At 44.6% G+C, this 17,111-nt stretch overlaps 2 protein-coding genes across 2 annotated transcripts; one reads left to right on the top strand and one right to left on the bottom strand.

Moving 5' to 3' along the window:
• Positions 1-7,408: 7,408 nt before the first annotated feature.
• Positions 7,409-12,925, top strand: ppp1r3ab (protein phosphatase 1, regulatory subunit 3Ab). The gene is given in 5 exon segments (XM_056416347.1): positions 7,409-7,443; positions 7,445-8,308; positions 8,573-8,640; positions 8,755-8,852; positions 9,410-12,925. Coding segments are annotated over 5 exon segments (3,837 nt in total). The 3' UTR covers positions 12,182-12,925.
• A 1,525-nt stretch (positions 12,926-14,450) lies between these two features.
• LOC130195082 (hemoglobin subunit beta-2-like) lies at positions 14,451-15,680 on the bottom strand. The gene is made up of 3 exons (XM_056416370.1): positions 15,367-15,680; positions 15,031-15,253; positions 14,451-14,905 (listed from the first exon to the last, which is right to left on the bottom strand). Exons 1-3 carry the CDS (start codon positions 15,456-15,458, stop codon positions 14,777-14,779), a joined length of 444 nt encoding a protein of 147 aa, XP_056272345.1. The 5' UTR covers positions 15,459-15,680; the 3' UTR covers positions 14,451-14,776.
• Between the last annotated feature and the right edge of the window lie 1,431 nt (positions 15,681-17,111).

Genomic DNA, 17,111 nt, shown 5'->3' with positions numbered 1-17,111 from the left:
TTCCTATAGTCGACTAATTCAGTCGTCGATTTTCAAAATTGACAATTTGGAAGACTTTACATTTACAGCATTTACATACAGCTTCCTAAATGTGAGGATTTACTGCTTTTCTGTCCTATGTGTTATTTTTAGACTGAAGGAACTAGAGACGTGACAGAAAAACGCTTCAAAAGAAAAGTACAGAGAAAGTGGTGGTGGAATAAGCAGAACGTGTGCAGTGCATAAAGAAAGTGCCAACATTGACAACACCAAACGTATTCAACTCATCAAACTAAACTTAACAATATGTACCAGCCAATAAACCGAAAAACTCACCTCTCTTTCTAAAAATGACTTAAACCCAACCACATACCTATTTAATTCTCACACAATTTAGTGAGACATAACGAGCACTTTATAGAGTTCACTCTGGGATCTGAGAAACTGGGATTTTCTGACAATGTATTCATTTAAAAATGAAAACAAAAGCTAGTTTTACCATTTATTTTTGGTGTCTTTCCTGAATCGTCTTCTAGTTTTAAAGAAGCTGCTGACAAACAGCTGGCTTCATTATCATGCTTTACAAATCCCTGAGAAACCATTCGCTGCGTGTGGATTGGATGCCACAGTCAGAGGAAAGAAGCACACAACAGACGGAGGTCCTTCTCTTTCATTAAAAGAGAAAACCATCTCTAATGTAAATCGTCTCACTTTCGAACATTTTCCAGAAGAAAAAAAACATTCACATCACAAGCCATTAAAAAATCACACTCTCTCGCAGACGGGCTGCGTTTCATCGGTGGCGTTGTGACATTTCCCACCTGCCATTATTAGACTGAAAAAATGGCACGTTTAAAAATTAAACAGCAGAACCCCTTTGCGGCGCCGAACGTTTTTTTTCCGCAGCGGGTCACGAGTCGAGTGCGTTGTACTCCAGAAGAAAAGAGATGGAAATGGCGTTCATTATCCTGTCGTCTCACCGATCCCCTAGATTAAGATTCCCAGGGTCAGAATCATCGCAACATGCGACCGTAACAGTGTGTTGGGGGGTCATGCTTATTTGGCCTTTTCACTTCTCGCATCTGTTTGGCCTCTAGGCCCGTGGGCAATTATTCCTCCCCGACTCCTGACTCACAAACTAATAATCGAGGACAAACAGAGTTCTGCGCGTCAACTCCCAAACCGGATCACAGCTCATGTGCGATCCCTGCCACTGTCAACAGAGCCGCCCGCAGGCTGCGAGCGCGGCGTCCCGTCGGAGGACGTCCAATCGGGTTCCTCCTGACATCTGTTTGCCTAAGACGGTTCTATTTCTCACTCGTGAAGAGGACGACGAAGAGACGAGGGAGAGGTGGATGAAGATACCTGTTTCTGGTGCAGGCTCTGCCAGTTTTCCGCACTCACTCCGCTGCAGGAGTCCCCATTAGCCACTCTCTCTGCCGCCCCGGCGTCGGTGTGACTGAGGAGGCTGCTGGCTTGCGTTTGACGGGCTGTCAGCGGACTGAGAGGAGACTCAGGCATTCCAGCTCGGGGTCCTAAAAGAAAAACAGTCAACCCTAAATAAAACTGTAGGACTCAAAACACTGGAAATACACTTCAGCATCATTGCTGGATTACACCTGTGTGTGTGTGTGTGGCTTGGAGGTAACGACACAGGAACAAAAATACCAAGCGAGGGGCCCGGCTATTCTAATAGGACATACACTACCGTTCAAAAGTTTGGCATCACTTAGAAATGACTTTATTTTTCAAAGAAAAGCACAGTTTTTTCAATAAAGATAACATTAAATTAATCAGAAATACACTCTCTACATTGTTAATGTGGTAAATGACTATTCTAGGTGGAAGTGTCTGGTTTCTAATGAAATATCTCCACAGGTGTATAGAGGCCCATTTCCATCAACTATCACTCCAGTGTTCTAATGGTACATTGTGTTTGCTAATCGCCTTAGAAGACTAATGGATGATTAGAAAACCCGTGCAATTATGTTAGCACAGCTGAAAACAGTTATGCTGGTGATATAAACTATACAACTGGCCTTCCTTTGAGCTTGAAGTTTGTAGAACAAAATTAATATTTCAAATATTAATCATTATTTCTAACCTTGTCAATGTCTTGACTATATTTTATATTCATTTGATAAATAAAAGTGATTTTTCATGGAAGACACGAAATTGTCTGGGTGATCCCAAACTTTTGAACGGTAGTGTATAAAGAGAAAACTAAATAAATAATAAAGGAAAAACTTTTCTTTTCACAATTACAAGACGACTTGCAAAACGACAGACGAGAGGACATTGATAAATCTGATTTCCGTGTGGGACTTTTGTTGCTTGTGAGTGGAAACGACAAAGCAGCATCGATATCTATCAGCAATATGTCATTTACATTTACAAATACCCATTTCTGGAAATCTAAGTCATCCAGAATTCATGCACGAATTACATAAATAACATCGTGTGAGTTTACGCTGGGTTCTTAAATGAACGCACAAATGCATACGAATATTTGTGGATATGTTGCACATGCAATAGGACAGTTATCCTCCCTTTCCTCAAGCAGAATGGAGTCAGTAAATGTATAAGCGGCTCTTTATTATCGAGAAAAGCTAGCATTGAGTTTTTGAAATCCAACTTTTTTGCATGTATTAACTCATCTCGGTAGCACATGAAGAAGAAGAAAAAAAAGATATTCTACATATGTACCCAAGAGAGCTTTAAAAAGCATCCTATTGCTCTGCGACTGAGCACAGATGAGAGTTTAACTTTAAGTATCGCCTCTGATAAAAACATACGAGAAGTAAAAAAAATCTCTTCAAAGCTCTCCGACTCCTCTACTTCTGTCAGAATTGTGTTAAAGCTACGTACCGTGGAGGTGAATTGTGTCGAAATTTTCGAGCAGCCGCAGGCACAGTCGATGTCTCCAAGTCATGCAGTTTGAAGTGCGGATGGGAGAGATCTGATGGAGTTGCGTGTCTACCTGAAGGGGGAGGAGTCACAGTGTCAGTGAATTAGACAGTGAGAATAGCTGTTGATGACAAGGATGTGCAAAACAGGAATATCTGCCTGAGCTGTTAATCAATTAATTCAATTCAATTCAATTCAGTTTATTTGTATAGCCCAATTTCACAAATTACAAATTTGTCTCGGAGTGCTTTACAATCTGAACACAAAGACATCCCTGTCCCAGAACCTCACATCGGACCAGGAAAAACTCCCAAATAACCCTTCAGGGGGAAAAAAAGGGAAGAAACCTTCAGGAGAGCAACAGAGGAGCTCCAATGTTTACCTGCTGTGTGTTCATTTGCATCTTCGTCGTGGTGATTTTGTTTTTCACCATTTTGCAAAAAAGGTCCTTAAAATATCTCGTCTATCAATAAATAATACAATATTTGTGTTACATGCAGGGGGAAATATGACGTTGTGCTTTCCGGTCGCCTGTTTTGCGTGCATTGCTTTTATTTGTTGACATAAACAATGCCATAAAAAGAATACATTCCTTAAAATTAAGCATCATTTATTGTCTTTCATGATTTAAACAAAGGGTTCTCCTCTTGAGAAAAGATAAGTATAGTTGTCTTTGACTTTTTTTTTAGATATTCGTCAACAACGAAAAAAGAAGTCGCAGCCACACAACTGTCGAGCTGTTATCAAAGAGCTATTTACAGTAGTGTCAGCACTTTATTTGAATAGCACGTCGGGACATCTGTTCAAAAAATATATAAGGTCTTTTAATTTTGGCTGTTGATAAATGCAATAAACCCTGTTGTGTCAAACTTCAACACGCCTGCACTGAGAAACAACCGAGACGACTCATGTCTTCAAGTTTTTAATCATTTCTATTCCGTTTTCATTATCTTTTACCATTATTTTCCTTCTTCTATTTGTTTACCGTTGTATCTCTTATTATGTCCTTCTTCTTCGAAGCATTACATCTTTTTCACACTCCTGCAGCGTCAAGCCGTGATTTCGAAAATATCTTTTCACAGATTGCGAGTGCACGACGGAGGAAGACGACGAGAAGAGGCCGCGCTGCACGAAGCTTCAGGATAAACTGGTGAGACGAGAGGAACATCAAGGTAAAGAACAGAGAATACACCCTTTGGTGTAATTGCACACGCGCTCGTCTTGGAATAACACTGCGTATTGACACAACAATAACTTAAAACATGTTCCCTATTTGCATGCTGTAGAAGTGGATTCGTGCTGCACTCCAGATATGACAGAGCGGCGAATGATTGAAATGTAGATATTGTAAACAAGGTCACTTTCTGCCACCTACTGGATTAGTATTTCCTTGCCTTCCATTGTTTTTATTGGAAGACAAAAGCGATGTCAATTTCTTCTGTGTCGTCAAAAACGGGAGGAATGCTGCTGTTACGCTGCTTCGATGCATTTCTTTAGGGATGGAATGAAAAAGTTCGAAGTCTTATCGACTCTTTGAAAGGCCGGAGACGAACGCCAGCGTCCAGGGAACCGGAGCTCTTGACCCCGGCGGCGTCGTGAAACCTGCTGTCGTCCGACTCTCCTCACGCCACATTCATCATTCAGCCTCCCGACTGCGCAGCCGACCGGAGCTCTCCCGGCTGTTGCCTCGCACGAGTCGGGTAGAAAATAGCAACGTCTCATCCGGGCTGATCCGAGGACGACAGCGCGGTGGGGTCCAGTCCAGAGAACTGGACTCCTGGACTCCTTTGTTCCTGCACAGGGCCTCCACACGCGACCCAAAAGACACCCCTCGTCTTGTTCACCTCTCTTCCTCTCCGTCTTCCTCCTTGCAATGGCTGAAGTCCCCCCTGAGCTTGGTGGACACCCTCGATAACGGCCTCGACCGTCCTCGCCTTCACAAAGCAATCGTTGTGCCTCCAGCTCAGACTTCCTGAGGTGAGGGAATACCCTCCCCTTTTTTTGTGTATTCAATTCAATTCAGTTTATTTTGTCTATTCCAGACTCGCACATTTAGAAATTTGCCTCAGAGGGCTTTACCATCTGTACACATACCACCTCCCTGACCTTTGACCTCACATCGGATCAGGAAAAACACCCTCGGAAATCAGAAGAAGAATAAATGCCATGCAAAAAAGGGAAGAAACCTTCAGGAGAGCAACAGGAGGATCCCTCACCAGGATGGACAGTAGAATAGATGTCATGTGTACAGAATGAACAGCATTACAGAGTTACATACACACATTCAATGAATATGACAAATTATGAATAATGAGTAGTAGGCATGGACCACGATCCAGATAACCACGATCCATGTACACAAAGAAGGCATCAGATCCCACATCTTCTTGATATTGTTTGGACAAAATGCTGGACACACCCATTATCTCCCAGACAACCTTTACATGCCCTTTCTATTCTGTTCATAACCAATTCAGGAGAGGTTCTCCACTCTTTCATTTGAGACACAACGCTCTCGCCCACCGCGGAAATACGTCCGTTATTTTCTCGGTAAGATTAAGGACTAACCGCTTTGGTCATGGCTGGAGCTGGACATGCCACTTTGTCACAGCTGTGAGATAAACGCAGGAAACAAACACCAGATCAATATGGCAGTATTTCTGTGTTGTTGTGATGATGTTTATTGTTTTTCGTTTTTTAAATACTTTTTTCACACCCATTCCCTCTTACACCAGAGAAGCTATTGAACACATCAGGAACAACTCCAGCGATTTACTTCCAACGTTCATTTTGTAATGTGTAAACTACTCTACTGTGTGAACGCGCCGGAGAGAGAAACGCCGAGGAGGCTATGCGGCTGCTGAACGGGATCTCGTACAGCGCTGCCGGGCATATTTCTCTCAACGTCCGCTCCATGGCTTAGTGGCTCGATCGACTGACTCAGCGCTCCAGCTCGCTCGCTCAGCTGTGAGCGAGGACCGAGAGACCGGAGCTCGTAAAAAAAGGGTGGAGGAATCTGCTTTATCTTTATTTCACTGCAAACCTTTCTCCCCACGTGAGTTCGGCTTCATAACAAAGAGCCACGAATCCCTCAATATAATATACACAGTTAATTATGCCCCACCAGAGAAGAGCATTCTGTTCCATACAGGCAGAGACTAAAGCTCTCAAACCACCTGTGAGGAAGTTCAAGAAGTGATCACGGGCGTGCTTTGACTGCTGGAGAGGCAGCAGGCCACCAACCAACCCAGCAAATCACCCCCCATGAACAACATGTGCTTCTGGCAGACGAGCTAAAAAAGGTTCACTGCCGCTTTGAAGGGCTCACACCTCTGGAGCACCTCCATCAACTCAGCCCCTCGTCATCCTGGCAGAACCCCAAGCAGCGGGCCCGACTCCGTCTCCCCTCCACCCTGAAGCACTGTGACCCAGCTGGTCTCGGTGTATCCCTCCCCCAAAAACCCAAGATCACAGGACTCACGACTACAGGCCCGTCGCCCTGACCTCTGTGGTCATGAAGTCCTTGAACGCTTGGTCGGTCTGCAGGCGACGAGTCAACATGGCCCTGCAAAACATAGCCTTCACTACATCCTCCAGCATCTGGACTCGAGGAACCCACGCCAGGATCCTGTTGGTGGATCACACTTCTCTGACCCGACAGGAAGCAGCCGTGAGGCTGGGAAACACGTCTCAGGCTCCCGGACCACCGCAGCTCCCCCCCCAGCTGTGTTCTCTCCCTCTGCGCTCCTAAAGTTCGCGGATGACACCTCTGCGGGACGAGACCGCTTACAGGTGGTGGTTGTGATCAGGAGGGAGCAGCCCCCACCCGCCCCTCTCATCCTGTGTGTGACTCTCGCCGACTGTGTGGAGTACCGCTTCCTGGGCCATCCGCTCGGCGAGAGGGTTATCGGCTGCAGTCTGCCTCTGAAGGGGGGCCAGAAAGAGAAAGACCCCCCCACCCCCCTGGACACTCCTGTGTCGAGTCTCCCTCGGGGGAGGCTGCGGTCCATCATCCGCCACCCAATTTTTTTTTTCCGACGTGGTCGGCTCATCATCGGACCCGGGACTGATGTGTTATAAGCAGATAAAAGAATGAGCTCGTGTGGAATGGTTGTTTTCTCTTCATACTATCAGGCTTTCACGGTTATTACGCCATCAGAGAGTCAGCGATTGGTCAGGGGGAATTATTAAGGAGGCCTAAACCATATTGCGCGTGCTTTTTTTGTTCCGTGTGACCCATTGTGCGCCAAAAGCAACAAAACACAAATAGCTGCCGTGGTAAATGTCATGCTTTTTATACAAATGGGATTACAGCTCTCCAGGGAGACATAACAGTTACATAGCAACAATGTCCACAACGTGTTTATCAACACGACAGTTATCAATCTATATTGGAGATCATATCACACAAACTCTCTCCCTCAAAGAGGCACGAGGGACGGTGTTTTCTATTCCTGAGTTTAGACGACTTTAAATAGTTTAAGTCCCCTCTGGCCTATTTTTAGTGTTGGCCCTTGCAGCAATGTCATCTGTAACTCGACGCCATCTGTTAAGTGACGTCGAATGTCAGTTGCCAGAAGCAGACGCAGTGCACTTCACTTCCAGCTGACTCTCCTGCACAGAGAGTCCAAATGGAGTCTGTGGCACAACCACCGGGACCTTCCGGGGCCTGCAACCTCTTACGGGTGCCGGGCCTCCACCCCCTGGAGGCGGACGACAATGAGTGCGAGGTGGAGACCGGCGGCATCCGGCCCAAATCTTCTCCTCGCCCTCGGAGAAGGAGCGACGACAGCGACGAGGATTGGTTCCCCGAGCCGCCCGTGTCCGGCTCCAGGAGGGTGTCCTTCGCGGACGCCAAGGGCCTCAGTTTGGTGCGCGTGAAGCAGTTTGACGCTTGGGATGTACCCCAGCTGCCAGATTACGACGCTCCCGAGGGCGTCGGCGTCGATGCGGAGTCCTACTTCCTATCGCCGCTCACTTTCTCCCTTCCGTTGTCGACCGAGGAGCTGTTCGCCAGAGTGCGAGAGCAGAGAATGGAACTGGAGACCGTGGAGATGCTTCCGGGCACCACGACGCTGAGAGGAGTGATCCGCGTCCTCAACGTCTCCTTCGACAAAGCGGTGTACGTCCGGACCTCTTTGGACGCCTGGTCGAGCCACTTTGACCTCCTGGCAGACTACGTGCCCGGTTCCAGTGACAGGCTGACGGACCGCTTCTCGTTCAAGCTCACCCTGGTGCCGCCGTTCGGGGAGCAGGGAGCCAGAGTGGACTTCTGCCTGCGATACGAGACTCCGGTGGGAACGTTCTGGGCCAACAACAACGACAGGAACTACGTGGTGTTCTGCCACCGGAGAGTGAAAGAGAGGACAGGAACGTCCCAGAAGGAAAGAGTCAACAAAAAAAGCTGCCTTAGGACCGTCAGGTGAGGATATGAAGTTTTTCTAAAAGCTCAATGCCAATAAAGTCTGTATTGTCTTTAAGTTTGAACTTGTGTATAGAATCTTTATTATTATTATTGCTAAATTGATTAAAATGTGGTGCGGTGCAGTGGATGTGCAACCAATCCAGGCTGTTTGTAACAGATAAATAGTTGTTTTTTAAAAATCAAATATGGGTCTTTTTCAAAAGGATTGATTACAGTATTTCACATTAAAGTCCGACTGATCACAATGTCGTTGATTCACAGTCGGAGCTTCTCCGTTGCGGAAAAGATTTCTGCTCCGGAAGCTTCATCTCAGGAAAACGTCTCAACAGGTGAATGTTTATTCTGCCGATTGTGATATTAAGTAAAAATGATTGTGGAATGAAGAAAGACACGGCTGTCAAAGAGCAGCTTTAATATACATTTAAATGTCTCTTTGTCTCCAGATGTTTCCGATCACGGAGAGATAGCAGACACTGTGAAAACGGAGCAAATCTCTAACGGCCAATCAGGAACTTCAGAAGAGGATCGACAGAAATTACTGGTGAGTAAAAAGAAAAATACAAAAACTTCACATTTCTGATTCTTTCTGCGGGCAACAGTCCAGTTCACTAATACATGTGTTGAACTTACTATAGCTTTTAAATCCAGTTCAGTAAATGTGTGCTTGCAAGTGTCTTTGCAGGTTAATTGTTCTGAAATAGCTCTCATCAGTCACTACAGGTTCTTTTTTCTAACTTGATTTGACAGGTTTGATGTGTAATCGTCTATTAAAATGAGCTTAAAGACACCACGATATGTCTAAGTGGTACACGGGAGTAATGTTGAACTTCAAATGACCCCCGGTGCTCTTTGTGAGAGGATATCCCATGACCAGGACCAGTGACATAATTTACTGTGCAGCTAAAGGACACTTTCCGCAGTGTCTTTTATTTTATCACGCAGGCTATTTTAATATCTTGATCGTTTATCCGTTTTTTTTTTTTTTAATGCATTTTTCTGGACTTTCTGTGTGAGTCACCCCCACTCCATTTTCTTGAAACAGCAACTGTTGTGTGAGCAAACTCAAATGAATCTATCCCTGTTGTTGTTGATGGACAGGATGAGAACCGGAGGAACTGCAGCCAAAGGAGTGGCCGAAAGGCGGCGCGGATGGCTCGGTTGAGGGACTACTTCTCTCAGAGAAACGGAGGACCGGATGACACCGAAAGAGATGAATCCCCTCCGGAGGCCAACCAGGCAGCTCGAGAAGAAACCGCGGAGCCGAAGCACTCGGATGTGCCATCCTCTCCTGAGGAGAGCAGTAAATCAGAAAGTTGTCGTTTTGTTTCTGAAATTCTGGAAACATGCGGCGAACCTCTCGATGTAGGAAACGAAAGTGATTGGAGGAATCCAGTTCAGGCTACGCTGCATGCTGGAGACTTAAGTTACCGTCACACGGAAAGAAGACACACTCGCTGCTCTGTCACATCAGATGCAAGCGGTAGTAACAATGGCGAGGTTCAGGAACGTGTGATTCAGAGTCGGGAGTCAAACCATGAATACTTACTTTCAAATAGTCTTCCCATGGAAAAAGAAGAAACAGGGTTGAGCGTGTACGACATCTCGGACCATGCGGAAACTCCAGATCCAGATGAGATTATACAGTCAGACCACAGACAAACAAATCCATCTGAGTTTCCTAAAGTTATTCTTGGAGACGCAGTCGCACATCCACATGCTGCAAGCGTTTTAAACACAGATTTGTTGAATCCACAAAAACCCGCTGCGAGTGTACGTCTCCAGGGAGAAGCACAGGAAGACAATCTGACCCGTGACCCCAAACTGCCCGAGCGTACATGCACGCAAACCGAAGTTCATGGAGATGAAACGCTTACAGACAGTGAAACACGAAAAGTTGCGTCCTCATTTACGTTAAGTCGACCTCCCGGGAGCGTATCGGAGCGCGTCGGCGACGCAGACGACTGTGAGCTTGTCCACGAATCAAAGAAAGAGGATGGCGTTTGCGAAAAAGCAACTATATCAACAACCGTTGAAGCCGCGGTTTCAGAGGAGGGTAACGCATTCGAAGCTTTTCGCCATTTGAATCCGAAACACGGGGATAATTCAGCGACGGAAGAAACTGAGATGATCAGCGTTTCTTCTTGTGACATCGTGGAGGAGAAGGATGTCGCAACGCCTCTTGAAACTAATAACGTGGAAGAAGGAAGTAAAGTGGCGAGCAACTCGCCGGAAGAAGAAACGAAACACGTGGCTGAAGAAGAGATCATCGGTGAGGAGGCCGGTGACATGTTCGTGGAGCTCGGGGACGTAGAGCGTCGTGAAATTGAGGCCGTCGAGAAACAGGGGGATTCCTGTTTGGCAGACACTGCTGAGGTAAACTGGGAAATGATGGTTGAAGAAGAGGAGAAAAGTACATCAACCGATGAAGAGGAAAGTGAGGCAAGACGTTCGCAAACGGTAGGAAGAGACGAAGGACGGTTGGGGGACGCAGAGGCACTAGAAAGCAAAGAGGCGGGAAAAGAGGACAAAACTGTTTGGGAGAGGGAAAAGAACGAGGAAGAGGATGGAGATGTTTCAGAGGGCAGGCTGAAGATTGGAGAGGAAATTGGTGAGATTATGGCAGGAAAAGAACGGGAGGAAGTTGCGAAAGAATTACAATATGTTCACGCTGCAAATGAAGCTGGAGAAGAAGATCTAGCTCAGGACATCGAAGAAGAGGAGAGAGAGAAACGAAAGGAGTCTGAGCTGGAGGAAGAAAATCACGCTGCAGAGATACATGAGGTGGACATTGAAAACACAGATGTCCAAAATGAAGACGACACGGAAATAGACCTGAGCGATGACGATGAAGCAGGCGTGGAGTGGGAGGATCAGGTAGATGTAGAAGAGGAGAATCCGGATTACGAGGAGGAGGAATGTTTTGGAGAGTCTGAGATCGGAGATGCAGAGTCGGATATCGAAGATGAAGAGTCGGAGATCGTAGATGCAGAGTCCGAGATCGTAGATGCAGAGTCAGAGATCGAAGATGAAGAGTCAGAGATCGTAGATGCAGAGTCAGAGATCGAAGATGAAGAGTCAGAGATCGTAGATGCAGAGTCTGAAAGCATGACGGTAGAGGACGGGCGAAATGAAGCGGGCTGCTTTGAAGTCAGGTCCGACATCACCCAAAACAAGGTCGGGGAAGCTTTGTCTGCTCTGGACAAGAGAGTAATTTACAGAGAAAATGGACACATCCCAAATGAAATGCATCTTTATGAGGAGGAAGATTTCCAAAGCGAGGAGATTGTTCCACGTGAGCTTCCGAAAGTTCCGGGAGACGGAGGTTCGCTCGTTTTTGCGTACGAACCCGAAAACGATCCGGCGAGCCACGACAGCGCTTCGGCGGAGTCCGACTCGGACGACGAGGTGGAGCTGTACATGCACTGCCTCAGGGCCGTGCACCTCGGGGGGGACAGGAACAAGGACACGGCTTCAGGCGAGGGAAAATCAAGGCCCTCCGGAGGCAGAGGCAAACTGCTGACCGCACCCATGCCGTCCATCAGCGAGTCTCAGGATGAAGAACACTTCCCCGGGCACCTTCTGGACACTCCTGAGGACATGGAGACGGCAGACGTCCAACCCACAGCTGCAGCGTCAAATGGACAGGAGAGCACCGAGAGCGGTGTTTCATGGTGGAAAGAGACTTTTTCCTGCAGCAATATCTCACAAACATTGTTATACGCCATCTTGTTAGTGGTATTTTTAGTTGTGGCCCACCGTTATGATTTTCTTGCCTGTTTTGGGCTCTACTTGATATCCGTGGTTTGCCTCTACTGTCAAGGAGAGAGGCAGCCGAAGCAACCAAGAAAACAACACGAGAGGTTGAATTAAACCGTAAACTGTCACGCTATCATCCCGTCAGTTGATCAGTTCCCTTCATCTGAAGGTATTTGAACAAGATCTATTAGTAATGGTCTAAATAGAAGGAAAAAAAACATACAAAAGTGAATGACAATGGGCATTAATTTAAAATAAATATGACACATCAGAATAAATGCTGTATTTATGCTAACTTTATTTTTTTCTTCATTTTCTTTATTCTTTACTGTACATAAGACTCAGACAACAGGCTGCAGACCATTTCTCACAATGATCAGCTCTACAGAACGTTAACACACCAGTCAGTGTGTCGTGTGTATGGATGCCACTTGTAGATCAATGTGTATTTGTAGGGTTGTTGGAAAAATAACTATTTCAACAGGACTGTGACCGTACAAATCACAGGATGTTGGACTTTTATGGTATGAAGGTCTTGCTGGGAGGGAGAGGAGGGGCACCAGGAAGTCCAAATACCGATCAGTATTCTTCTTCACTCACTGATAAGAAGTTGATCACAGGTCCTTCTAAGAGAGGAGAACTCATCTGCTTATCTGGAGCCTTTTCACAAAGACAATGGAGGCCCTGTTTATGGAGAGGATAAGAAACTGCTTTGGGCCGGTTCGGACCTCATGCCTTCCTGTTGCTGTCCGAGAGGCTCAGAGAATCATCCATCAGCAGCAACTTGGAAATATGACTTGTGCGTGATTTCAACTCTGCTCCTTCTTGCCAGAATAAATTGCCTGAATGATGATTTTACACTTGTTGTCGAGTAGAATCTTTCTAACATAAGGTAATTAAAAAATTGTCGGAGACAAATAATTATAACGCGGACGATGTGTAACAGTTTAGCGCCACACCTTCCTTTTGTAATGTCACGGTGCTATTAGAGTGGACCCAAAAGCACGACTCAGACAGGAGTAACAAAGATGAAGGTCTTTAGTTGAAAACAGGCTGGGTCAAAACCGGGAGATCAGTCCAAGAAGCAAACAAGTCCAAAAAGGGGCGGGGCAGAGAATCAGAGGTCAGGTCAGGCAGGTCAGGAATATACTCTAATAACGCTGGAGAACTTGGCACGAAAACACAAGACAATCTGGCAGAGGACAAGTGGAAGTGAGGGAACCTGAGTAGACAGGGACTAATGAGGGAATGGGCAACAGGTGAGATGGGCATGAAGACCAGGTGAAGGTAATGAGGGACTAACGAGGGAGTGATCAGAGGCAGGTGAAGGGAGTTGGACTGACGAGATGGGAAGCAGGATCTGGAATGACGTGATTGTTAGTGAGACATGAAAACAACTCGTAAAAAAAAGGAAGGTGTGGAGCTGAACTGTTACACCATGGCTTTTTATTTGCGTTCAAAGGACTGAGTGCATGACACCATCTTATCATGAGCTCTCGACAAAAAGTAGAGTCCATCTTCAGGGGACAATGAATCTCTGGGCAGTTTTTTTTTTGCGCCCCCATCTATATCTCCAACCAATATTTTGACATGTAAAAAATAAATCTAACATTAGGGTAAAATGAGCCAAAAATCGAAAACGGAAGGGGTACGTACCTCCTTGGTGTTATCAGAACATGCTAGCACAGTGAGGCGTTTGGTTAGAGTGTGTGTGTTCAAGAACTTTGAAGAACGAAATAATGAAGAGGCAAAAGCCATCCGGGGCGGAATTTATGAAGAAGAAAAAAGGAAGACGAAGAGAAACGTGCAAAGGCGAAAGGTAAATCCTTAAATTCTGTTCTTAGCCTAGAATGAATTCCAGATAAGAAAACGTTCATGAATGCGTGAATTGCCCCGGGCACTTTAATGGAATTAAGAAGAAAGATGTACCTTATCATTGAAAGTTTTCCTACCCCCTGTCACATAGTTCTTTAAGGATTGTACAGAGGCGGACCTTCTAAGATTGTTGTTTGCCAGCCATCAACAGAACAGAAAACAAAAAAAACATTATTTGCAGGCGACGAGGGAGTGAATGTGCACCGTTGATCAGGGGGGCGTGGCCGGAGCTCAGGGGGGCGTGGCCGGAGCGTAGATCAGCACAGACGTGACATTTCCTCAGGGATTTTGTTCTTTATTTAATGTTTGTTCATTGTTGCGATCGTTGTTCTGTTTATTTGAAAGAAATTCAGTCTTGCAGGGCAAAATAGCGTTTGAAGGTTGCAATTCCGTTTTCGTGCAAGATCGTTTTTATTTTTTTTGGGGGGGGGGGGGGAGTCTTATTGCTTTCTGCAATCTCACTTTTTTCCGAAACTAGCACCAAGCTACGCGTCGCTTGTTCCGGAAACATGCTCAGTGTGGCGACTCCTGACACAATTCTGATTCTGATCATTTAAGGATTATTTTAGTTGGTGTTTGAGTTGTGCTTTAGTGGCTTACTGATTCTTACAGAAGATGTTGTGTTCTTTAATTTGATGTACAACGTCATTATATTTGCTCATGTTTATTATAATGTTTTACACAGTTTAACCACAATGTCAAAATTGACCCCAAATTGGGGGACACAGGACTCAAAGGGAAACAACTTGGATTTGCTTATTATTTTTATTTGCTTTGAAACAAAAACACAGATCTTTTCATGATGCGCTTGTGAGGGTCTTCTGTTGCAGCTCTCTAGTGGTACTGTCTTCTCAGGGAGGACACCACCACGGCCATGAACTTCTGGAGAGCCGCCTGGACTTCACAAGTGAAGGCTTTGCCCATCCGAGAAGCGACCACGATGGTCAGGCAGTCGGAGATGAGCTGCAACACAACATCATGAGCGTCAGCAACGTGAACGTCCGGTCCTCTTTTGCTTCATTGTTGAACATGCTTATCATTAAATAGGGTGAGTAGCTTTCATTATCATTATAGTTATACAACTTTACCTTGAAATTGTCGGGGTCTACGTGCAGTTTCTCAGAGTGCAGCACGCTCAGCTCGGCGTAGGTTTGCTTCAGGTTGTCCATGTTCTTCACACCTCGCTCCAGACCGTGCATGATAGTCATTCCGTGTTTTGCAACAAGTGGATTTCCCATGATCGCATCGGCGTTGTAGAGGTTTCCGAAGTTACCGAAATACCTCTGAGTCCAGGGGTAGACGATCAGACACCTGAGAGAGAACAAAGCAATCATGTTACAGGGTTAGATGGGGAGGAAATGAACATGTGTGATTATCTGAATTTCACAAATGTTTCCTCTCAAGCAGACCGAGTTAAGACTCACCTGGAAAGAGTCTCAGGGCCCACTGTCTCGTAGTCCATCTTGGAGAAGACGTCCTGGATGGCGGCGCGCTCGAAGTCTGTCCATTGAACCATTGTGCCGACTCTAGATTGTCCTGTGCTGCTCAGTAGATCTTGCTCTTTCAGACAACTGAAGCATCTTTTAAAGACCCCCCAGCGCCCCTCCCAAAAGCATGTGATCGGATGGGCGGTGGGCCGACCAAGATCTTCGTTATAGATTTGCAACGATAAAAGAAGGGCGTTTCGGGTCAGCCTAGATTTGATATCTCTGAGACACAAGTTCTAGAAATAGTTTGGCTGAAAGTATATTTACCTCTCTGCAGCTGTACAAAGACCCATTACCAATAAAAGATATGCAAAGAGCCTCAGACCCACGATGATTCTTATATCTTTTGACCACACGGACGACCTCCTTGGAGGTCTTCGCATCATCACTTTGGACAGCGATCTTTAAAGTTAACTGCACAATGTTGATCGATCGCGTCAAACATTAGTATATGTTTGTTTTTATTTATTAATCGGCCATCAACATCAGGCAGCACATCAAGAGGGATATATATTGTCAAAGTTTTCCACCTGATTGTCTTTATTCAGTTGTATTATTTATAGTAAATGACCAAATAAAAAAAACATTAAATGATAAAGGAGAACTAATCACAAACTGAAGCTGTTAAAGTTGAAAACACACTCTCTCTCTCTCTAATGCACACACACACACACACACACACTTACATAAATACATACATACATACAAAGTAATATTAGCAATATGCCCCATATTGTTTGTTTGTTTGTATTTTTTATTCAGTCAATCAAATCAAATGCAATACAATATTATCCTATATAATATACAAAAGAGAAAGACTGAAAAGTTATAGGTAGAAGCAAAAAAATGCTTATAAATTCCTATCCTAAATTGAAATCAAAATAAATCAGAAAATTAATATAAAATAAAGAAGAAAATAAAACTACAAAAAAACAACAATAAACAAAATATATTTATATATACTACCACATATCTTCCATATTAATACGTTTTAATTACATTTATAACTCAAGAATTGTTTTATAAATAATTCCCTTGAAAACCAAAAAGGAGTTCACCATTCTTACATCCATTTCAACATTATTCCATAATTTGACTCCTACAACAGAAATACATCTTCTTTTTTAGCCTTTTGTACCGTGAATTTACAAACTTCTCTCAAATCATATCTACACTCATGTATTGAAAATAAACTTTGTACACAGTCTGGCAGTGACTTTGCTTTAGCTCTGTACATTGTCTGCATTATTTTATAATAAACCAAATCATTAAATTTTATAACACGGGATCTGTAAAATAAAGGGTTTGTGTGCTCATAGTAGCCGACATTATTCATGATGCGTATCGCACGTTTTTGTAACAACTGTTGAATTTTAAAAGGTTTTATAGGTCGAACCCCACACTTCCACACAATAAGTTAGATATGGAAGAATATGATTAGCGCCTCTTCTATATTAATGCAAACAACACAATATAATATATAATTGTCCGACAATGCTGAGTGCTGTTGGCCTATTTTTACTCCACAACATTAATTTGACACGGTTAGTTACTCGACAGGTGTAGCTTATGAATGAACAAAAAAACCCAGATTTATTAAATATAATAAAACACATCACGCTACACAAAATTATAAAGTATTTAAAATCAGCCAACGTTTACCAATGACAAACACTTTATCA

This window comes from Pseudoliparis swirei, chromosome 6 (assembly GCF_029220125.1).
Source record: "Pseudoliparis swirei isolate HS2019 ecotype Mariana Trench chromosome 6, NWPU_hadal_v1, whole genome shotgun sequence".
Lineage (NCBI taxonomy): Eukaryota > Metazoa > Chordata > Actinopteri > Perciformes > Liparidae > Pseudoliparis > Pseudoliparis swirei.
This window is presented reverse-complemented; position numbering and strand designations above follow the sequence as displayed.

Coding starts and splice junctions, on each gene's coding strand:
- LOC130195082 (XM_056416370.1), bottom strand. CDS start 15,458: ATGGTTCAATGGACAGACTTCGAGCGCGCCGCCATCCAGGACGTCTTC. Junction 15,254..15,366: donor GGCCCTGAGACTCTTTCCAG/GTGAGTCTTAAC, acceptor GTTCTCTCTCAG/GTGTCTGATCGTCTACCCCT. Junction 14,906..15,030: donor TAGACCCCGACAATTTCAAG/GTAAAGTTGTAT, acceptor GTTGTGTTGCAG/CTCATCTCCGACTGCCTGAC.